Raw genomic sequence first — 22,684 nt, forward strand, 5'->3', positions numbered from 1 at the left:
TCTCTGGACTCCAACTCTGTCCCACCGCTTCCGACCAGCGTGGCTGCCCAGCTGGACCTACATACACAACTTGGCCAGCGCAGAGGTTAAGAATCCCGTCTCTCAAGGGAGGTGAGAAGAGCCAGCCGGGAGATTAGACGGTTATTCTCCCGGAGTCGCAGCTTCAGCTCGCCAGCGCTCTGTCGCCTGCCTGCAAATTGATTTTCTTTCCCAGCACGCAGGCTTGTTTGCGTGCGGAACTAGACCTCGGGTCCACTGCTGGGGCATGAAAACAAGCCGCTGTTTTATTTGTTCTTCTGGCTGAGGGATCACACGGCAAGCAAACGGCCATTTGTTCCGCCTCCCTCTTCACTTCCTCAAGCGGCACCTGCAGCTTTTGACGAGCTGCCCCCACAGACGCCGCGGAAGCTCCCCGAGTGAACGCAGGATCTGAGTGCCGTGAGCCTCGGAGGCCCCCTTCAAACAGGGCGTGCGCGGGCAGCACCGGAGGCAACCCACTGCCAATTTAAGCTCAGCAGGCCGGGCTCTGATCAGTGCCTGGATGGGAGACATCTGAGGGGAAACCCCCTCCCCACATGGCCACTGCTTGGAGCTCCACCAGACAAGACAGTGGGATCTGAAGCCCCCCCCCATCCAGCACCCCTCTCTCGGTGCTGGTGGGGCACTGAGCCCTGCCTTGCTTTGTACCTCTGCTGTGTGTGTGTGTGTGGGGGGGGGGATGCTTTCAGCATTCCATCCACACACCCCAGGTGAAAGGAAAGCCCTGGAAAACCAGAGGTCTGTTTTGCTTGTGTTTAGCTTCTGGATCCAGCCTTTGTCAGCCATGGGGGTTGGGGAGCTCAGTCTGTATCTGGTTAATTGCTACTGCATTCCTTCCTGTGCTTGTTCTGCTTTGCACCAAAATGTTTATCTATACAGATGTGCAGGAGGGAGTTGTATTGTCTGGGGTTTTCCTAGGTGCTGTGGGAGAGGGTTGGTTCTCAGCTTTAGCTACCTAACGGTCCCCAAGCTTTATCCCGCGTGTGGGAGGGTGCCTAATTGGCCAGTGCTGTGGAGGGGGGGTGCATACGAATACCCTATATCCTATTATGCCCATGGGGCCGCCGCCAATCTTAACAGTGCCTATGTTACTGCATCTATAGCTCTGCAATAAAAGTATTACCGTTCTTGAATGCGTGTACTTCGTTGTTGGCTGTGGGTTCTGACAGCCTTCCTGTCTGAGGATCGGGGCGGTGCTTCCTCTCAATTTTATCTGGCTCAAAAGCTCTCTCTCCCCTTCCTCTCCTCGGCCACACCAATGATCCACTGTTCTGTGGCCTTCGGACGGGACTGCTGCCATCTCTGTTCTGCGTGGCACTGCCCTTGAAGGTCACTCAGAAACACTGGCTTCTGCAAAATGCAGCCACATGCCTCTCAGTTGGGGCAGCACCGTTTTGCCAGCCAGCCACCTCGTGGGCGACCTGTTTGTTTCTGGCTGCAGTTCACAGGGGCCGTGTCACTCTCTGGAGCCCTCCAGGGCCCACCTCTCTGGGGAAGGGCCTTGCCCTAGAGGCACCCACTTGCCAGCTCAGGTCTGCTCAGCGCCTTCTTCTGGAGGCCCCTCATTTGGGGAGGTCCGTTTGACCTCCTTGTGAACCACGGGCCTTCTCTCCAGTGGCCCTGATCCTTTGAACTGTGTGCCAGGGGCAGCAGTGTGGAGGTGGAGGGCACCTTCTTTGGCATGGCTCAGGAAAGAAGTGGAGCCCCTCCACTCCAACAAATCTATGGAAGCAAACCATCTCCATGGCGAGGTGTTCTACAACCAGGAAGTAAGGTTCCAGAGTTTTTTCTACTGAGTGTCATGCTTCGAAGAAGCAGAATGTAATTTCAAAAAGCAAATAAAGCACTTGGAAGGGAGGGGAGGGGGGGAGCCTTCCGTTCCAGCAGGGAGGGTGGCGGAGCAGCTGGCAGCCAAATACTCACAACTGGATGTCCAGGAAGATGCGCTTCTCCTCCCCGACGTGCACCCTCCACACGCAGTCCTCCCCCTCGGCATAGGGCCCGGGCCAGTTGGGCGAAAGGATGACTCCTGCCGCAGTAGAGAGCTGTCCTCCACACATGGCTGCAACGTCAAGAGAGGCCCGAGTGAGCAAGGGATGCTCTGTACTCTTGCTGCTGGGGGGGGGGGCAACAGTGGGAGGGCTCTTGGTGTCCTGGCCTCACTGCAGGACCTCCTGGTGGCACCTGGTATTTCTGGGCACTGTGTGAGACACAGAGAGTGTTGGACTGGATGGGCCCTTGGCCTGATCCAACATTGGCCTCTCTTATGTTCTTATAGGAACTCTTAGTCTGGGGCAAGGGATGCTCTGTATTCTTGGTGCTTGGGGGGGGCAACAGTGGGGGGGCTTCAAGTGTCCTGGCCCCACTGCACGACCTCCTGATGGCCCCTGGTATTTTTGGGCACCGTGTGACACAGAGTGTTGGACTGGATGGGCCACTGGCCTGATCCAGCATTGGCTTCTCTGATGTTCTTATAGGAACTCTTAGTCAGGGGCAAGGGATGCTCTGTATTCTTGGTGCTTGGGGGGGGGGCAACAGTGGGGGGGCTTCTAGTGTCCTGGCCCCACTGCAGGACCTCCTGATGGCACCTGGTATTTCTGGGCACTGTGTGAGACACAGAGAGTGTTGGACTGGATGGGCCACTGGCCTGATCCAACATGGGCTTCCCTTAGGTTCTCTTATGTTCTCTGTACGGTGCCCACCGGCTGCATGGAGTCCCTCAGGACTCCCCTCTCCATGGCCCCGGACTGAGGGAGAGAACCGAGAGCCACGGAGCAGGTGTTTGCAAGCGGAGGGGCTTCCCCTCTGTTTGGGAGAGCGCACCCTCCGCTGGAGAGCCCTGGCTGGCCCAGACTCACCAGACCTTGGCAGCTAAGCCGGGTCGAGATCCAGGAAAACCCTACGGGGGGTGGTGGTGGCTGAAAGTCAGCTGTGAAGGGTGAGGAGGAACAGGCCCCTTGTTTTCAAGCACCCTCACCACTTTCAATGCTAACCTACTTCTTTCTGTCCCGGGGCGAGTTCTGAAAAACAGGCCTTGCCAGTTTCCAGTGTGGTTCAGAAAGAGCCGGCTCTGGAGAACATCTATCGGCTAAAGAGAGAGCCAGTTTGGTGTAGTGGTTAAGTGCGCGGACTCTAATCTGGGAGAACCGGGTTTGATTCCCCACTCCTCCACTTGCAGCTGCTGGTGTGACCTTGGGCCAGTCACAAGCTCTGGCACAGCTGTCCTTGAAAAAGAGCAGTTTGTGTCAGAGTTCTCTCAGCCCCTCCCACCTCACAGGGTGTCTGTTGTGGGGAGGGGAAGGGAAAGGAGTTTGTAAGCCCCTCTGAGACTCCTTTGGGTAGTGAAAGGCCATGGGGTATGAATCCAATCTCTTCCTCTTCTTCTTCTAAAGCACCAGCAACCAGTGTTCCCTCTAAGCTGCGAGTGTGAGTGGCTGCTCATTGACACAGGAAGCCCCCCTCGGCAGCCATCTGGATCCGGGCAGGGTCTTGCACTGCCCATGGGCCATTTGAGGGTTCAAGTAGCGATCTTCTGCTCCGCTCGGGGGGGGGGGGAATGAGAGAGAAGACTGACACCAACCCCAAGTGTTTTGCAAGGTTTTTTTTTTAAAAGGTGAACACAGAAACATCACTTCAAAATATACGTGCATGTGCTTAAGCAGCAAGCCACTTCCCCAAATCGTGGCACTGATTGGTGCACCAGCATTTGACTTTTTGATGTGTCTGTTTGTAAAGCAAGCCCAGGTCCAAGACCACACCGTGGGTGAGACCACCTGCTGCACCCATGTGAGGTCTGTTATCCAGGGCAGGAGCCAAGGCTCAGGGGTAGCACCTCTGCTTGCCACACAGGAGGTCCCAGGGCCGATCCCCAGCAGCCTCTCCAGCTAGGGGGACCGGGCAGTGGGTGAGGAGAAGGACCCTTTCTCTGCCTGAGACCCTGGAGAGCAGCTGCCAGTCTGAGTAGTCAAGACTGACTTTGATGGACCCGTTGCCTGATTCAGTGTCAGGCAGCATCCCCCTCAACCCACCCCCCAGCACTAAGAAATTGCCACCCCGCCCCTAAGACTTTCAAAGCCTGGGGTGGGTGAGTCTCCCCCCCCCCGTTCACCTCTGCAGAGGGGCTCCGTGTCATTCCAGTAGGGGTCCCTCATGTTGATGCACTCGATGATGGCTGGCCCTTGCTCCAGGGAGTGCCCCGGGTCGCAGGTGAACTCCACAATCGTCCCAAGGTTGTAGGTGGGGTCAGAGGTGGTGAAGTTCCCATTCTGGATATACGGCTCGTAGCAGTGGCCCTTCTCGAAAGCTTAAAGGAAACAGGAGGACAGAAATTAGTGGGAGGGGAGAGGAGGAGGAGGAGACAATGGAGAAGAAGGAAGAGGAGGAGAAGGAGATACAATAATATAGCACACACGGCTAGACTTTGCCATTGTAACTCTGGATGCATCGAGACAGTTTCACATACCTGTTTGCACTGCCAATTTTATGTAGATACACGTTTTAGATATTTAAACCCTATTTGAGCCAACATGATGGACCTTCCTGATGGTTTAAAAGGGCACCGTCTTCTGAATGACTCCGATACTAAAATATCAGTGAAGGGAGCCATGTTCTTACAATCAGTTATAAAGCGACGTCGGGAAAAACTATCAAAATGAACAACACTTTGTTTTATGTAACATTATGCAATATTATGTAGTTTGCAAAATACTTGGTTTTATATGATCTTATATGTATATTTTTAATAGTAATCCTCTTTTAAGGTATTGTTTTATGCCAATAAAGGCACAGAGAGAGAGAGAGAGAGAGAGAGAGAGAGAGAGAGAGACTGACTCCCCCTTTCCCTCCCCTCCAAATCATCATCAGCTCATACTACATGTAAACCGAATGTAAACTGAAGAAGCGTTCTTCCCCTTAAAAAATTCTTCTGTGCTGCATAACCCATAATTTAGTAATTAGTAGGTTGATTTAGGAGTCTGCCTAATCAACGCTTAGCTGTCACTTTTCACGGTGTTACGAAGCGTCAAGCGTGGAGTCATGGCCTTGCCCGCAGACACTCTGGACGGTGGTTCTGAGGCCAGGTCAGCCCACCTCAAAGGGGACCCGTCACACCAGAGGCCACTAGGAGGAGGGCGGGGAGGGGGTGCCGACTCATCCAGGAAGGCAGCACCCTCCTCCTTCCGTCACCTTGACAACCACGCAAGGGCTCCATCCCCCAGGCACCGGGAGGCAGCCCAGCAATGGCGGCACCCAGGCTGTGCACCTGGACTGGAGACCTGGCGGTCCTGCTGTGGGAGGAGAAGAGGGAGTCAGGGAACTCTCCAGGGTCCTGCAGGAGTCTGCTCCTCCTCACTGTCCCCCCTGGAACCAGGCGGCGGCTGTTGCTGCTGATCCCTGCTGTTGTTGTTGTTGTTGTTCAGTCGCACAGTCGAGTCCGACTCTTCGCGACCCCATGGACCAGCTCCCGCCAGGCCCTCCTGTCTTCCACCGTCCTCTGAAGTTGGCTCAATTTCATGTTTGTTGCATCTATGACACTGTCCAACCATCTCATCCTTTGCCGTCCCTATCTTCTTTGACCTTCAATCTTTCCCAGCCTCAGGGTCTTCTTCTCCAGTGAGTGATCCCTGCTACTGGGTGCTGAAGAAGTCGCTGGCGCCTCCTTCACCTTCCAGCTCCAAAGGCAGAGATCTTTGCGCTCAGGAAGATGGCAGCAGGAAGCAAGCTGCCCTTCTCAGCCTCCCCAGAGAAGAACGCTCACTGGACCCTCCCCCCCGCCCACGCCATCCTAATTAAAAGCAGGCGCCACGATTCGCAGCCAGAGGCCAGCGCCGCCGAGGAAGCCTCCCGCCCAGGGCCCATCACTCAGAGCGATTGCCTCCTTGTCACTGGAATCAGGGGAGCCGGCTGACGATAATGCCGAAAATAGAAAGCCGGGCCGGGAGCTGTAATTGAGCCAAGTATCTGGGCCCGCAGCCAAGGAGGGAGATGATTTCTCACTTGCTGACTGGGGAGGGTTAAGAACGGGAAGGGCCCCTCACAAGCGAGCGGCGGCTTCGACTCCCTAGAGCGCGGCACAATACGGCCTGGCACCTCTGATGCCGCACGCCTCGCCTGGGCCCCCGAAAATATTCCTGCTCGGTTCAGACAGATCTGCAGACACTGGGCAAAGCGAACGGCAAAAGGCCCAAATGCTGCCCTGACAAAGGGCCTCTGGACAGAGGGGTAAATCCGGCCCAATGATGGGGAGCGGGGCCCCAGGATCCATCCCATTTCAGTGCCACCTAATGTGTCATATGGATGCTTCTGCTGTGGTGGTTCCAGACTTCTAATACCCTCATGCATTTGGTTACTGAATGTCCCATTTTGTTGACTCACAAGGTATAGAGTTTCTGTGAGAAAGGGGGACTATAAACCACCCAAATAAGATTTTTAAAAGTCTTCTGGCTCTTCTTAAAGAGAGACCATCACACCCAGGAGTCTAACCGGCCTGGCAATGAGACACGTACATCCTCCTGTTTGGTGTCATGGTTAAGTGTGCGGACTCTAAACTGGGAGAACCGGGTTTGATTCCCCACTCCTCCACTTGCAGCTGCTGGAGGACCTTGGGCAAGCCATAGTTCTATCAGAGCTGTCCTTGAAAGGGCAGTTTCTGTCAGAGTTCTCTCAGCCCCACCTCCCTCACAGGCAGTGTTCTCTCTAAGCTGAGTTAGTGTGAGCTAGCTCACAGTTGTTTAGCATCCAGCTCACACATTTTTGTCTTAGCTCAGGAAGGAGGGCTCCAGAGCAAACTAATTTATGCAGTAGCCAAATCGCTCACTCACAACTTTCATGCCAGTAGCTCACAAAGTGGATTTTTTGCTCACAAGACCCCACAGCTTAGAGGGAGCATTGCTCACAGGGTGTCTGTTGTGGGCCGGGGAAGAGAAAGGAGTTTGTAAGCCATTCTGAGACTCCCTTGGGTAGTGAAGGGCGGGGGATAAATCCAATCTCCTCCTCCTCCTCCTCTTCTGGCACTGGGGAGGAGGGCCCCCTAGGGCGGGCCCCTCTGGTGTCTTCTCTTCTGTCCTGCAGTGTTCCTCCGGTCTTCAGAAAACACCCACCATCAGCTCCTGCTCCAGGCCGTTACACTGAGCAACTCTTGGCCCATCTCAGGAGGTAAGGGCTGCCCAGGATTAAAAAAAACAGCCCCAGAAAGCCCCCCCCTCAAAGGAGAGAGAGAGGCAGCTTGCCCCACTCTCACAAAGGGGTGGGGAAAGATGGAACAAGCAGTCTCTGTGTGCAGTCAGCTGCCACTTGCCCCTGGCACGGGCGGGTCAGGCGCTACTCCTCCCCCTGGCCTCTGCCACTGCCCTGGCCCCGACCAGGTATGGGGGGGGGGGCTCGTCAGCCCACTGGGGGAAATCCCAGGGTCCATAATGGCCAATCTGCTTGACCTAAGCGGGAACACCACCTGCCAGGGTGGCCGATCCGCTGCTAATAAGGGCTGATCTGGGATTATCCCGGGTTTAGGCAAAGGGAGCAGCACCGTGGACAGCACCTCCCTAGAAGCTGCCGCGCGTCCTTCTGCATCTGCTTCTGTGAGGCGAAGCGTGGCGGCTGACGTGAATCCGCCATGCCTGCGACAGGCCAGAGCGACTTGCGCGGCCCAAGGAATGCCACTCACTCAGCACCCAGCATGAAAGGCGGCCCCGGACTCCAGGCCGGTGAGTCTGAAGGTGGTCTCTCTGCCGGGGCAACTGGGAAGCCACCCCGCAAAGGGAAGGAGAGCCAAAGGCCCCTTTCGTTCCCCTCCTGCTGATCGTCCCATTGGGCTCTTTGGGTCTGCGACATTACTCAGCCCCTTTGCACTCACCGGGGGGGGGGGGGGGGGGAACGGAGGCTGCGAGGAAGGGTGAGAGGAGGCCAAGGGTGCCCCTCCACCACGCCCGGCCTCTCCCCACCTCCCCATGGATCTTCAGGGGACTGCCACCATGCCCTCTCACCCAGCATCCACATAAGAACATAAGAACATAAGAGATGCCAATGTTGGATCAGGCCAAAGGCCCATCTAGTCCAATACTCTGCATTACGCAGTTGCCAGAAATACCAGGTTCCATCAGGAGGTCCAGCAGTGGGGCCAGATGACACTAGAAGCCCTCCCACTGTTGCCCCCCCCAAGCACCAAGAAGACAGAGCATCCCTTGCCCCAGAGTCCCTATCTATACCTTGTGGCTAATAGCCACTGATGGACCTCTGCTCCATATGCCTATCTAATTCCCTCTTGAAGCTGCCACACTGCCAAGCCAACTGCGGCTGGTGCCTCCTCGGGCATGGGACTGGAGGCCCAGATGACGCCTCCTGAGCTTTCCACCCGTGTCAAGGAAGAGGTCCCCCTGGGCAACCGGGTTGGCTTTTCGAAGGGAGCCCTGGCAACCAGATCCAGATCACACAGGAGAAGTCTTGCAGCCAACCTACTGGGTGCCGCCTGCCTACCCCGGTTTTCTGTGTGTTTGCTTTAAGCAGACTGCCTGCCTCACGCTCATGAGACGTTTCCGAAAGAGATCTCGAGAAGGGACAGCCAGGAGAGGCTGTTGCAGGAGAGACCAACAGGAGAGAAGCGGCCCTGCAGCGAACTGGAGGAAGACCCCCTTCTTGGGAGGGGATGCAGGGGGGGGGGTGACTTTGGGGAGGAGCCGGAACTACTGGACAGGCGCGAGGCGACGCCTTTGGTGGATCCTTCCCTCCCCCTCGCAGCTCACTGGGTGTCCTTGGCAAGAAAGCCGGGATGACGCAGAGGCCTCCATCTGCACCCCGTTCAGGAAGGAAGAGGCAGGAAGCGGCACGTGGGGGGGGGGGCCTGGTGTGCCCAAAGAACCAGTTTGGTAAACAAGCCAGAGCGCAAGCCAGCTCCTTTACTGGCTGTGCCCATTTCCTGTTGGAGCTCACGGTAGCCCCACACACACACACCTCCCCTCTCCACTTCCTCGTGGTCAGAGGGGACACCGGCTAACTTTCCTCTCCAGCCAGGAGTCAGTGGCCGACAAGGGCAAGCGGCCAGCGGAGCAATCAGCACCGGGATTAATGGCCTTAATCTGCTGAGCTCAGCAGCAGACATAAAATGGCCCCCTGAGGGTGTCCCCCCCACCCACCCACGCTGGCAACCCTGCAAGCTCTACAGCAGGCCAAGAGAAAGAGAGAGAGAGAGAGAGAGAGAGAGAGAGAGAGAGAGAGAGAGAGAGAGAGCTACCTTCAAATCGGATGTTGAAGACGGGGCCTGTGCTGGGGTCCTCGGACACGAACTCCACCCGCAAGGAGGGGCCCTCGCTGATCACCCCTTCGAAGGGTAGGCTGCTGCTCTGCTGGGAGTCGTAGAGGACGAGGGAGCCGTTTGTCTCGCCGTTGTAGACGACCATTCTGCAGGGGAGGAGCCGGAGGAGAAATGCTCTCAGCGGCCGGGGGTGCCAACCGAGGACGGCAGATGCCCCGGGGCGAGAGGATAACCCACAGCGGGGAGGGCGGCTGTCCGGCCACTGGTGATCCGACCTGGCCTTGCGCACCCACAAGGGCGCGTCTGGTGGTGGTGGTGGCGGTGGTGCTGCTCTCAGAGGCGCTGCCCTTGCAGGGGATGATCCCGGACTCTCTCTCCCAAATCCCCTGCGCTTATCCCCCAGCTCTCCCTGGCTTGTCCTTGGGAACCCCCTGTGACTGTCCCTGTTTTGTCTTTCAGGGGGATCCAGACCGTCAGTCCCTGTGTGGGGAGCAGAGGCTTGACTCAAAAGCATGCAAAATGCCACCATCCAGGGGGAAAGTGGGGAAAGCCAGTTGCTTCCTGCAAAAGTATCCCCCACTTAGGGGGCTCCTCTCTTTCTTCCCATTCCTCAGGATCCTCTCCCAGCCCAAATGGCTTCCTCCTTTTCCCCATAAATACCAGACCTTTGAAGAACAAGGGATTAACACTGACCCCCCCCCCCTACTTCCTGAGCAGTCCTGTGTTTCCAGTTTGGTGTCGTGGTTAAGTGCACAGACTCTAATCTGGGAGAAACGGGTTTGATTCCCCACTCCTCCACTTGCAGCTGCTGGATGACCTTGGGCAAGCCATAGTTCTGATAAGAGCTGTTCTTGAAAAAGGGCAGCTTTTGTCAAGAGCTCTCTCAGCCCCACCTACCTCACAGGGTGTCTGTTGTGGGGAGGGGAAGGGAAAGGAGTTTGTAAGCCACTCGGAGACACCTTTGGGTAGTGAAGGGCCATGGGGTATAAACCCAATCTCTTCTTCTTCTTCTTCCTCCCACCCCCCACCCACCCCTGGCAAATCCCCTGTCTTCTTGGCAGCCTCCTGTACGAAGACGTTGTTTTAGAGAGCTCCGCTGTGTCTCCTGCAGTCATAAACAGGTGTTTTACTCTTGGATTTCAGCACAGCTCATAAAGCTGCTTTATTGTCTGTTTCCAGGCTTGGTTTTTAATGTTCCTTAAACATCAGCATCGGTCTCCTAAATGTGGGCCTTCTGTTGTGTCAGAGGCCAGTAGGTTTGCCATTTCTGGAATGCCACAGCCTTGGGTGTTCGGCGCTTGGGGGTGGGGGAGGGAAACTCAAATGTCTGCACAGGTTGGGGGAGAGCTGTGGGTCCCTCTCCCTTCTGGCACACCAAGAGAAGTGGGCGGCAGCATCGCTCTCACCTTTGCTTGTCTCCCAGCAGCAGCCGTTCGAAGTGCAGGTGCAGCTTCTGCCCTTCTGGTGCCCGGAGGGTCCACACGCACAGCATGCTCTCGCTGTGGTTCTGCGGGTGGGTGGGGGCCAAGATGCGGCCCAGGGTGGCGTTCTGCACTGTCCCCCCGCAGGGTGCTGAGAAGCGAGAGCAGGGGGAGGAGGCGTGGTCAGGCGCTGAGCCGGCTGCTTCGGGCGCCCCAGCCCCCGAACCTCCCCCTCCCCGGTCTTTGCCTACCTGAGCAGATGGACTCCGGGGGGCTCCAGTGGGGCTTGGAGGCGTTGATGCAGGTGAGGACTTCGGGGCCCTCCAGCTCGTAGCCCAGGTGGCAGTGGAAGCGGGCCCTGCCCCCCGGGTGCAGGCCCATGACCGTCACCTCCCCAAAGTCCGGTCTGCGGGGGAAGCTGCAGCTCAGCATGAACACTGGGAGAGAAGAAGGAAGGTTTTGAAGACAGAGGGGCTCCCCCACTTCCTGGGACTCGAGTTCTGGCTGCCAGCTCAGCCCCTCCTGGGCCCCCGCCCCAAGGAGCCGGGGCTGAAGCAAAGCCTGCTCCCTCCCAGCTCCCCACAGACAATGGGTGTAGCACTGAGGTCGGGGTTCCAGAAGCCGGGGGGGGGGGAGGCGAACGCTACCACAGGATCCTACCATCAGTGTTCCCCCTAAGCTGAGTTAGTGCGAGCTAGCTCACAGTTTGTTAGCCTCTCTGGCTCACACATTTTTGTCTCAGCTCAGGAAGGATGGGGCTCCAGAGCAAACTAATTTATGCAGGAGCCCAATCGCTCGCTCACGACTTCAATGCCGGCAGCTCACAAAGTAGAATTTCTGCTCACAAGACTCCACAGCTGAGAGGGAGCCTTGCCTACCATTTCTCTTCAGCTTTCTGGGTGCTGCTGAAGCATGGCTGGTTCTTGACTGCTCGTGCATCTCGCTGTGAAATGGCACAGGATTGCCCAACTGTTCTTGGAAATCCATGGCGCTTCAGCTCAGCTGCAGGCAGGACTCTGCCATGATGGATTCCCCCTCTCACAAGCCCAGGAGTCCGTGTTCTCCTCCTCCTCCTGTTTTCTCCTTGCCTCTTTTATCACTATTATCTTTAATGCTGGTTAATGTTTCCAGCCAGCTCCTGAGCCTCCCCTTCCCGAAAGGCCGGGCTGCTGGGGTCTCTCTTCTTTTATAGAGGACGCATTAGTCTCTCACGGCAATAAAAGGCAAGTGGCTGCAGGTCTAAATCACAGACCTGGGAAATGTTCTGGAAAGGTCTGCAAGGGGCGGCCTGCGTGAGTGTAGGAGCCCCAGAGGCTGGCAGGAGCTGTGCGCGGCTCACCTGAGCAAATAATCAGAATGCCCCTTGCCGGGGAGCCGAGCCAGAAAGCCTTCAGCTGACGGCAGCCAGATGGAGCGATTAGTTTGCCTCTAAAGAGACTCTGTGCCCCCACCCACCCCCCATCGCCCCAGTGACCTTCGTTGGGAGAAAGTGAGGAACTGGGAGAGAAAGAAAAGGAGCCTGCCCTTTCCTTCTGGCAAGGAGAGTTGTAATGTATCCGCCATTACCACGTGCGCGACCGTTGGAGAGAGCACCGCCTCCTGCCTCTTGGAGCGAGGGATGTCGGGCGGGTTCAGGCCCCCCGGGGACTTTCCAGAGGGCGCACTGGTCCCTGGGTCAAATGCTCCCGGCATAGGCAGGAACCCCCTGACCTAGGCAGGACTGCAGCCTCACTGCCCACTTCCGGGTTCTCCTCTACACAGACAGTGACAGGGACCAGTGCGGCTGTGGGACTCAGGCTGACAACACCCAGGTGGGTCATCTGCAACAGGGGGACCCCGGTGCAACAGTTAGAACTGCAAAACTACAGCACCGTGCTGGATTACGTTTATATTGGTCCCGGCCACACGTGCCAGAAAATGTGCGTGGGGGGGAGGTGTGGTGATTTGCGCCATCGCAATTTGACGTGCCCCAATGCAATCAGACGCGACGGTGTTGTTTCCATCAGCGGGTGTTTCTGGTATGCTCCAACCAGGAAGCAGGGACGCGAGAGGAGCGTGCTGGAGCTATCACAGGGAGAGCGTCCGGCTGCAGCCCGTCGCAACCAGTTGATAGTGGATTTCCCCGGGTACTTTTAAACTCCGCTTCTTTGGCTGACTGCGACGGGGGTTGCTGACGGGTGTGGGGCGCTGGCCAGATGTGTCTGTTTGATCACGCCAGGGAAATCCGGCCGGCACTTGTGAGTATCCCGTGGCAAATTCTGCGTGGGATCGGGGCCATTGTTACTTTTGTATAAATCAAACTTCAAATATTTAAACTATATTTAACTTCTCACAGATTCAGCTTGAGTACAGAGCAACAATTATACAGAAGATAATGATCCCCAAAAAGTAATAAGGAGTAAATCTCATCCAATATTGCTCAAGGATTTATGCAGATTATGTTGAAGTTTTAAAGATGGGAAAGATACAAGACTGCGTGACTACGGGAACCCGGGTAACCTCGCTTCCGACGCCTCCCTCGGGTCTTACAGCCTCAAAACCGAACATGCCCAGTTCTAGTGTCGTTTTCAATCGCTAACACATAATTAAGGTAAAGGTAAAGGTCTCCCTTGCTCGAAAGCCAGTCGAGTCCGACTCTAGGGTTGCGGTGCTCATTCCCGTTTCAAAGCCGAAGAGCCAGCGCTGTCCGAAGACGTCTCTGTGGTCATGTGGCCGGCATGACTAAACACCAAGGCGCACGGAACGCTGTTACCTTCCCACTGTAGTGGTACCTATTCATCTACTTGCAATTTCTTGCTTTCAAACTGCTAGGTTGGCACATAATTGTTGTTGTTCAGTCGCACAGTCGAGTCCGACTCTTTGCGACCCCATGGACCAGCTCCCTCCAGGCCTTCCGGTCTTCCGCCATCCTCTGAAGTTTGCTCAACTTCATGTTCGTTGCATCGATGACACTGTCTAACCATCTCATCCTTTGCCGTCCCCGTCTTCTTTTACCTTCACATAATTAGGAGGTTCCAAATGTTTTCAGATATTTCCATCAGATGCAGCTCTCCAGCAATAGAGAGAATCGCCAGTCAAGGTTTCATGAACATGGCAGGCAACCTAACAAGACTCACGGCGGGCGATTCCCTCCGTTCCTGGATAGCTGTACCCACCCCCTCATGACGCTGCCCGCTGGCTGGAAGCAGGACCTGCTCCGTGGTGGCTCTGTGGTCACAAACCTCACTCCCGTTCCACAAGAAGTACCCCGGGCTGGCTGTTTACTGAGCCTTTGCAAGTTGCCACTGGCTTTTCTGAAAGGAGGTTGCCGAGCATGTTAGGAACAGTCCATAGACAACAGGAGGCCGTTCACTGGATCCACTTATTGTGGTTTAAAAACTTCCACTTGCCTTTCCATTATACTGCAGAAACACTCCAGGTTATTCTGCCCTCATTGTAGCCTCACAACAACTTCATGAAGGCAGTTAAGCTGCCAGACTGTGACATGCTGACAGGGGACCAGCTGGGCAGGGCAGGGCAGGGCAGGGCTGTGAACTGGATCTCCTTGATCCACATTTGCCCGAGCCCACGACCCCCTGGGTAGCCTGACAGGTGTTCGGCGGGGTTTTGGGTTGCCAAGCAAGGCAGGAATGAGATCTGTCTGCTGCCTGGGCCATGGTCTCCTCCACCTCCTTCCTCCTGCTTTCTTTCTGCAGAACATGCCAATCTCTTGCCTGGCAGGTGCTCTGTTGCCTAAGCTCCTCCCGGCCTACACGCATGGTGGGATTTCATCCTAGGGGGCCATGGTGGGAATCCCATTTTAAATGTTCCCCTTGGTGAAAGCAAAAGCACTCCCTGCCGGCAGAAGATCAGCACAGCAGGGTCCCCAGGGGGCTGGGTTCTCCTCTCCCCTGTTTTGTGATGTTTTTGCTGACACAGCGGGAGTCTGTTGTATGGAGAAGGAGATAAAGATACGGCCGCCTGCAGCAGTGACAGTCCCTCCTGGCAGCTCAGGATCCTGCCACCTCACTGCCCTGCCCGAGCAGACCAGGCCTCCATCACAGTGTGACAAGACAGAACTCCCCCAAATGCTCCGGGATGAGGGAGCTCATCTCAGCTGCAGGAGAGGCGCCACGTACCTTGGTAGTGCAGCTGAAAAGTCCCAACCACATCCTCCGGGAAGGTGCGGAAGTAAACCGAGATCGTGTTGGTTGGGCTGCGGATGACCTGGCCTTCCACCAAGAGTGTCTGATTGGCCAAGATCACCAGTCTGTCCTTGTCCACTCCGCGGATGGAGAGAACTTCTCCCTCGGACAGGTTGACACTTTTCACCTGTATGTCGGGGAAGGGAAAAAAATCCATGAGGCTGAGGCTGCTGGGGCCCTTCACCGAAAGTCACGGGGAAAGTGATGGGGTCGTGGATCAGTGGTAGGGCATCCACTTGGCATGCGGAGGGTACCGGGTTCAATCCCTGGCAGCATCTGCACTTAAAAGGACCAGGCAGGAGGGGATGTGAAAGACCTCAGCCTGAGACCCTGGAGAGCCACGGCCAGTCTGAGTGGACAAGGCTGACCGTGAAGGGCCAGTCATCTGATTCAGTAGAACGCAGCTTCATATGTATTCATACATAATAAATATCCATGAGATTGCACAAAACTCGGAGGGATTTCACTTGTTGCACGTCTATCTGTCTGTCTAGCACATTTTCATCCTGCCCTGTCTCATCTCGCCCCAGGACAGGTCACTCAGTGAGTCAGGATCCGCACCCAGGTCTCCACAACCTGGTACTGGTAACCATTGAAGGACATTGTCTCTGTCTCGTGATCCTTTGGTTAAGACCATCAGAAGAGCCCTGCTGGATCAGACCAGTAGTCCATCCAGTCCAGCATCCCGTCTCACACAGGGACCAACCAGTTCCCCTCGAGGGCCAAATAAGCAGGGAAGAGAGACCGAGGCCTTCCCCTGATGCTGCCTCCTGGCTCTGGGATTCAGAGGATTAGTGCCTCTGAGAGTGGCGGTTCCCCTCAGTCACCACGGCGAGTAGCCACTGATCGACTTATCCTCCATAGACAGATAGACTAGGCCTCCATCACAGCATGACAAGAGAGAACTCTCCCCAGAGCTCTGGGATGAGCGAGGGACGGTGGTTGTGTGAATGTCTAAAATTCCATGTGTGTGTGTGTGTGGGGGGGGGTTGGCCAAGGTGTTCCAGTGTGCCTCTGTGGGCCAGCATGGCTGCCCTGGCTATTTCACAATGGGGGAAGTGGGGCAGGTGCCGCGGTTGCATAACTGTCTGAGGAGAAGAGAGAGGGTGGGTTCGGAGCAGCCCTCAGAGCTTCACTTGAGCCCTGGAATGTGATCTTAATACCAGGACTAAAATAAGAAAACAAGAAGAAGAAGAAGAGGTGGAGGAGGAGGAGGAGGAGGAGGAGGAGGAGATTGGATGTACACCCCACCCTTCACTTGGAATCTCAGAGCGGCTTACAAACTCCTTCCCCTTCCCCTCCCCACAACAGACACCCTGTGAGGTAGGCGGGGTTGAGAGAGCTCTTGACAGAAACGGCTCTTTTTCAAGAACAGCTGTGCCAGAACTATGGCTTGCCCAAGGTCATCCAGCAGCTGCAAGTGGAGAAGTGGGGACTCAAACCCGGTTCTCCCAGGTTAGAGTCCGCACACTTAACCACTACACCAAACTGAGCATGAGAAAAGTACTTTCTTTCCCTCATGAGTACAAGGCAGCCTGGAGATGTTTCAGAAGACAGGAGGAACCCAAAGCAAAGTCTGAACTGCGCTTGGAAACGAGGGCCTGGCTGGCAGCCGATCCTCTGCCAGGGGGCAGGACAGAAGCCTGGCAGCTTTTCCCAGCCAAGAGGAGAGGTGCAGTCCGGCCTCCAAGAAGGTCCACACAGAGGCCAGCCGCTCCATCTGGGCAGCTTTTAAAGACCTGGTGGAAAAGAAAAATGATGGGCTAGACCATCACAACTGCAAGGTCTGGCTTGATGCAGAAGAGAAAACCAAAGGAGGCAAAATGCCTGTCCCTGCAGCTCCTGCCTGCTGGGTGTGGACGGGCCCGGTACCCCACAGAGCCAGCCGACAGCTGCAGACCCAGGAAGGGGAACCAGGTGACGGCGCTGGGGATGCTGAAAAAGGCTACCCAGCTGACCTCATTCAAATCATGGGGCTCTGGCTGATATGATGGCGACAGGGATGAACACTACCGGAATTACCAGGAGAGTCCCCGCAAGACCCCACTCAGACGGAGCACAAAGGATCTTCTCCCATTTAAACATTTTCCACCCAGGGTTGGGACCGGTAAGGAGCCAGTAACAGAGAGCCAGAGTATCACAGCCACACACCCAAGTGGGAGAGACTCAGCTACAGTCCTGCGGGGTGGGGGGCACTAGGAGCTTCTGTGCTGGACTCTTCTTCTTCTCACCTGGGATGGCCTTCCTAAGGACTGGGGATATGGCTACGGTTGCCCATCCCCAGTGCAGCCTGGAGGTCTCCTAGGATCACAGCTGAGCCCCAGACTGCCGTGGCCACGCCCCTTGGAGAAAACGGCTGCTTTGGAGGGGAGACTCGATGGCTCGTTCCCTGCTGAGGACCCTCCATAGGCTTGACCCCCCAAATTTCCAGGCATGTCCCAGCCTGGAACCGACAGCCCTAGATGTCATTGCACAAGTAAGATGGGCACAACTCTTAAACTATCAAACAAGCACCCCTCCCCTGAAGAAAACAACTTCCTCCCTGCTCTTTGGGGTTTGGCAATGCAGGGTGCTGGGCAGAATCCGTGGGGCCGCCCGCTCTGGGGTGGGAAACACCTCAGGATTTGGGGGGGAGCCTGGGGAGAGTGTGGGGTCTGAGGAGGGGAGGGACTTCAGCGGGGTATGAGGTCACAAAGTCCCCCACCGCAAAGCAGCCATTTGCTCCAGGGGAACTGATCTCTATTGTCTATGGAGAAAGGTTAAGAGCGCTTGGGGCTCTTTAGCATGGAGAAATGACGGCTGAGGGGTGACATGATCAAGGTTTATAAGATTATGCCTGGGACAGAGCACGTAGAGAAAGAAGTCCTTTTCTCCCTTTCTCACAAGACAAGAACTCCTTGTGGGCACTCCATGAAATTGCTGAGTAGTCGGGTTAGAACAGATAAAAGGAAGTCCTTCTTCACCCAAAGAGTGATGAACACATGGAATTCACTGCCACAGGAGGTGGTGGTGGCTACAAGCATGGACGGCTTCAAGAGGGAATTAGATAAACCTATGGAGCAAAGGTCCCTCAGTGGCTATTAGCCACAAGGTATAGGTAGGAACTCTCATCAGTCTGGGGCAAGGGATGCTCTGTCTTCTTGGTGCTTGGGGGGGGGGCAACTGTGGGAGGGCTCCTGGTGTCCTGGCCCCACTGCTGGACCTCCTGATGGCACCTGGTCTTTTTGGTCACTCTGTGAGACACAGAGTGTTGGACTGGATGGGCCACTGGCCTGATGCAACACGGGCTTCTCTTATGATCTTATGTCTGGAGATCAGTTGTAATAGTGGGAGATCTCCAAGCCTCATCTGGAGGTTGGCAACCCTGTGAGAGATCCCCAAACACCCCCCCATGCTGTGCCAGGCAGCCTCTTGAGGAGGCAAAGGGTGAGCCCCCAACCCATCAGCCCTCTTGTCATCCCTGGGGGAGGAGGGGGAGAGCTAGCAGAGCGCCTTCGGCCCTCTCCTGGCATGCCTGCTCCTCCCAGCCCAGAGAGCGCCCGTTGCTGGGGGCCGGGGCTGGGTGGGAGGATGGGAGGGGGAGTGGCGAGGGTGGGGGGAGAATCCATCCTGCTGCTGGCACTCGTGGGCCTGCTGCCTGCCAGGAAGAAGGAAATCCGTTTTGCAGCCCTTGCTGCTGGAATCAGCTTAACAGTTTCTCTTTCATTTTTAATCCTTTAAGCAGGAGCGATATGGCAAGGGTGACCCTGGTAATCACATGGCGATGGGAGCGCTCTGCACTGAAGCCCAGCATCCGCTGCCAAATCCGCTGCCAAATCCACTGCCCCGGCCCCAGCCTCTCCCCGGATCACTGCTTGTGAGGAATCCCCCCCCTGCCCTCCCCAAGGGCAACAGCCGAGGGGGCCCCCCTTGCATTCCCAGGGCTGCCTGTGGCACATGGCTTGCATTTGGTGTGCTGCCTGGGGGCCTCTGGAGAAGCCCCTGCTCCCAAGGCCCCATGGCTCTTTGATGCCCCCCCACCCCGTTTACTTTGGCCAAGACAGTCTGTCCCTCCAGCTGCAGGGGACTCCTGTTCGGGGTGGCCCAGAGCAGCCCGGCAGCTTATGGGGTGTGCCCCAAATGCTGCCCTCCAGAGCAGCTCAGGTGCTCATGCGCCTGCCTGTTCTGCTTCTGCCGATGACTCTCATTCTCCTTTCCATATTGAGCCTGTGAAACAGTCAGGCAGGCCAGTTGAGCATAGTGGTTAGGAGCGCGGACTCTGATCCGGGACAACTGGGTTTGATTCCCCACTCCTCCACTTGCACCTGCCGTAGTTCTCTCAGAGCTGTTCTCTCAAGGGAAGTCCTCCAGAGAGCTCTCTCAGCCTCGCCTACCTCACAGGGTGTCTGTTGTGGGGAGGGGAAGGGAAAGGAGTTTGTAAGCCTCTCTGAGACACCTTTGGGTAGTGAAGGGCACGGGGTATAAATCCAATCTCCTCCTCCTCCTCCTCCTCCTCCTCTTCTTCTTCTTGGAGCAAGAGGAGCACACAGGCACACACACTGCTTACTTGTGGCAAGTTAGACAGGAGCGAGTTGGCAAACCCAGACCAGCTTCAAGAATGTTCAGGTCGTCTGGAGAAGCTTCTGCAAACAGAGCTGAGGGGGCTCGGAAATGGGGGGGGGGCTAATTTCCTGCTCCCTCCTGTCTTGACCTGGGCCGGGGAAGGGGGCGGCTAGAGCCCACCCTCTGTCCGAACATCCGTTGGCGATCTCTGGGTGTGGGGACCCCTGTGACCAGCTCTTCCCAGGAAGAGAAGAGGCAGCATTCTCAAGCGTCTGGCTGCCATGGAAGCGCCCGGCACTGGAGGGGGGGAAACACGCCGTGGGCACACAGAGGCACTTCTGAACACGGGACTGCCTGGCACGGCCCCTTCAGAACTTGCAAAGGCAGCCGGGGTGGGGGGGAGAGAGGCAGACCTGGGGAGACCTCGCTGAAATGGCAGGTGTGCGTGTGTGAGATGTGTCTGGGCGGGAGGGGTGTGCCCCACGCCATTCGGCTGCAGCCCCCCAAAGCCTTCCTACCTGCAGCTCCACCCCATATCCGGTGTAGACCGTCACGTTGTAAGTGCACTCCAGGTAGTTGTTCCGAGGCAGTGGAGGGTAGTCGGTCGAGTCGATGTACCCCTCCGGCTCGTAGAAGTTCATGCCGCAGAGAACTGGAGGGAAACACTCCAGACTGAGTCCCCGCCGGGGAGCCTTCCCATTTATCTATTTATTTATTTCCTTACATTTGTCCCCCACCCTCCCCGCCAAGGCAGGCTCAGGGCGGCTAACCTCGTAAAAACACAGTAACAATAAATACAATAAAAACAATTAATCACAGTTCAATAACAATCCATTAAAACTAGCTTACAATATATTAAAGTGCTAGCAGTTAACATATAATATCAAAGATGGCTTCATACATTCTATAGATTCATTTGATACTCAGCTCATCAGTCTTTCTCGGTTTTGGTCGGCAAGCACAGGCTATCTGTAATAGACCAGGCACCAGGCTACTGTTGTAATTAAAGGTAAAGGTAAAAGTTCCCTTGCTCGAAAGCCAGTCGAGTTTGACTCTAGGGTTGCGGTGCTCATCTCCGTTTCAAAGCCGAAGAGCCAGTACTGTCCGAAGACGTTTCCGTGGTCATGTGGCCGGCATGACTAAACACCAAGGTGCACGGAACGCTGTTCCCTTCCCACCGAAGTGGTACCTATTTATCTACTTGCAATTTCTTGCTTTCAAACTGCTAGGTTGGCAGGAGCTGGAACTAGAGACGGGAGCTCACTCCGTCATGCGGCACCCAGGTCTCAAACTGCTGAACTACCGACCTTCCTCAGCCTGCAGTTCAGCGTCTTGACCACTTGAGCCACCGCAGCTCCTTACTGTTGTGATTACATTGATGGTAATAGTAAGCATAGGTGGTAATGCTGAGCACAATGATACCGGTAGTGGCGGCAGCTCCTACTTGAATGCCTGGTGGAAGAGCTCCGTCTTGCAGGCCCTGTGGAACTGCAAAAGGTCCCGCAGGGCCCTGATCTCTTCCAGGAGCTCATTCCACCAGGATGGAGCCACCACCGAAAATGCTCTGGTCCTGGTTGTAGCTAGCCTGGTGTCCTTGGGACCTGGAAGGGCCAGTTGGTGTTGTGACCCTGACCGAAGTGCTCTCTGGGGTATGCGTGGGGAAAGGCAGTCCCTCAGGTATGTCAGACCCTGGCCATAAAGGGCTTTAAAGGTAAGCACCAGCACCTCATCTCCCTATGAGGACTGGAGACAGCATCTGGCAGAGGGAGCCTCCTTCTTTCCTCCATACGCCATGCAATATGCGCATTATGGAGAACCTTGGAGCATGATTAAGTATCCTTATATTTAGGATTGTATTAATTTTGCATTATATATACAGACGAGTGCCGTCTTTGTAATAACTAACCCGCCTTGAGCAGTCTCTGGACTGGCAGCTTATCAATTTTCCAATAAATAATAACCACATGGCATTCTTTAATAAAAGAGAGGGGAAATGCATTTATTGAGTCCAAGGCCAAATTTCTCACAATGGGCCGCTTCCCGTGAAGCTCTTGTGAGTCGCTGGCTCGAGGGGGGGGGAGCTTTTCCATCCTGCAGCGCAGCTCTGCCTAGAGAGCGAGTTGGGCACTTGGTGGCCCCTCTTCCCGGGATGGAAGATCTGACGGAGGCCCTCCGTGTACTGCTGCTGGGTGAGGCCACGTCTGCACAGCTGGTGCTGGAACTGAGGGTGCCAAGAAGTTCTCACCGAACATTTCTGGCAGGCAAATGTACCATTTCTGACAAATGGACACAAGCCGAGCCTTGGGTCTCCTCGCGGCAGTCCGACTCGTACAGCTGCCAAACAGGTTCATGGCTGTGCAGCATTTGTGGTTGCCAACGCTTGTGGCTTTTAATGAGTGATCTATGGCTGGAATGACCATTTTGCTCACTGTTTATTCAAGCAGTTGGCTGTGGAGAAGCACACAGGGATGACACAGCCCAGGGTGGGGGGAGTGTGAAAACTACAACTCCCATAGGGCTTTGCAAACACATGTGCACAAAAAGCTGCCACTTGCACTGTCATGTTCCGTGTGTGAATACATTGAGAAAGCCCGCAGCCAGATGGCCCCAGCTCCTCACAAACAGCCGAACTGTCCATCAGAAAAACTGCCTTCATGCTCCTGACTGGCAAGCGGAATGTGAGCCAGACTGGCGGAGGCTCTCAAACTTCACTTAGCTGAGATGCGCCATCTCTGTGCACCTCGGGATCAAGGTGTGCATAGACCAAGTGTTAGAACAGGAGGTCTGTCATTTACGGTTTGGCCCAAAGTGACATGCCTGATGACAGGCACACAAAGAGGACATAAAGAAGTGCCTTCATGGCTGTAGGTGCTTCCCCCGCTGGGACATGCAATCAAGGACCCATCAGAGCTTGGAAGGAGGGGTGGGGGTGTTGTGTGGATGCATGTGAAGAAAGGGGGAGAAAGGGGGGGCAGTTAGACAGAGCTGTGCATTTGCTGGAAATGCTGGGGAGGGGGTGCGGGTCCTTGTTTTCTCTGGGGATCTGGTGAGTATCGGGCAGGGGTGGATCAGCTGCCCTGTTGGGGCGTTGGCTCTGGGCCTCCAACTGCACTCCACTAACTAATGAAAGGTTGAAAAGATACCTCCAGGGCGCTCTCTCTCTCTCCCTCTCTCCTGATCTATTTCAAAATAGGACAGAAAGTATCTGACAGGTTCATTGAAAGGAACGTGTACGAGAACTCCAGCTCTCCTCC

General features: G+C 55.7%; 1 protein-coding gene across 1 annotated transcript in view; it reads right to left on the reverse strand.

Moving 5' to 3' along the window:
• The window catches only part of SEZ6L (seizure related 6 homolog (mouse)-like), a 94,726-nt gene that overhangs the window by 17,094 nt on the left and 54,948 nt on the right, over nucleotides 1-22,684 (reverse strand). Inside the window, exons 3-9 of the mRNA XM_015421276.1 lie at nucleotides 19,949-20,082; nucleotides 14,823-15,015; nucleotides 10,956-11,141; nucleotides 10,690-10,855; nucleotides 9,263-9,429; nucleotides 4,148-4,342; nucleotides 1,963-2,101 (exon numbers count right to left, since the gene is read on the reverse strand). Coding sequence (XP_015276762.1) covers nucleotides 1,963-2,101; nucleotides 4,148-4,342; nucleotides 9,263-9,429; nucleotides 10,690-10,855; nucleotides 10,956-11,141; nucleotides 14,823-15,015; nucleotides 19,949-20,082 — 1,180 coding nt within the window. The remainder of the gene's footprint in view (nucleotides 1-1,962; nucleotides 2,102-4,147; nucleotides 4,343-9,262; nucleotides 9,430-10,689; nucleotides 10,856-10,955; nucleotides 11,142-14,822; nucleotides 15,016-19,948; nucleotides 20,083-22,684) is intronic.

Source organism: Gekko japonicus, unplaced genomic scaffold (genome assembly GCF_001447785.1).
Source record: "Gekko japonicus isolate JY-2015 unplaced genomic scaffold, Gekko_japonicus_V1.1 scaffold416, whole genome shotgun sequence".
NCBI classification, from domain to species: domain Eukaryota; kingdom Metazoa; phylum Chordata; class Lepidosauria; order Squamata; family Gekkonidae; genus Gekko; species Gekko japonicus.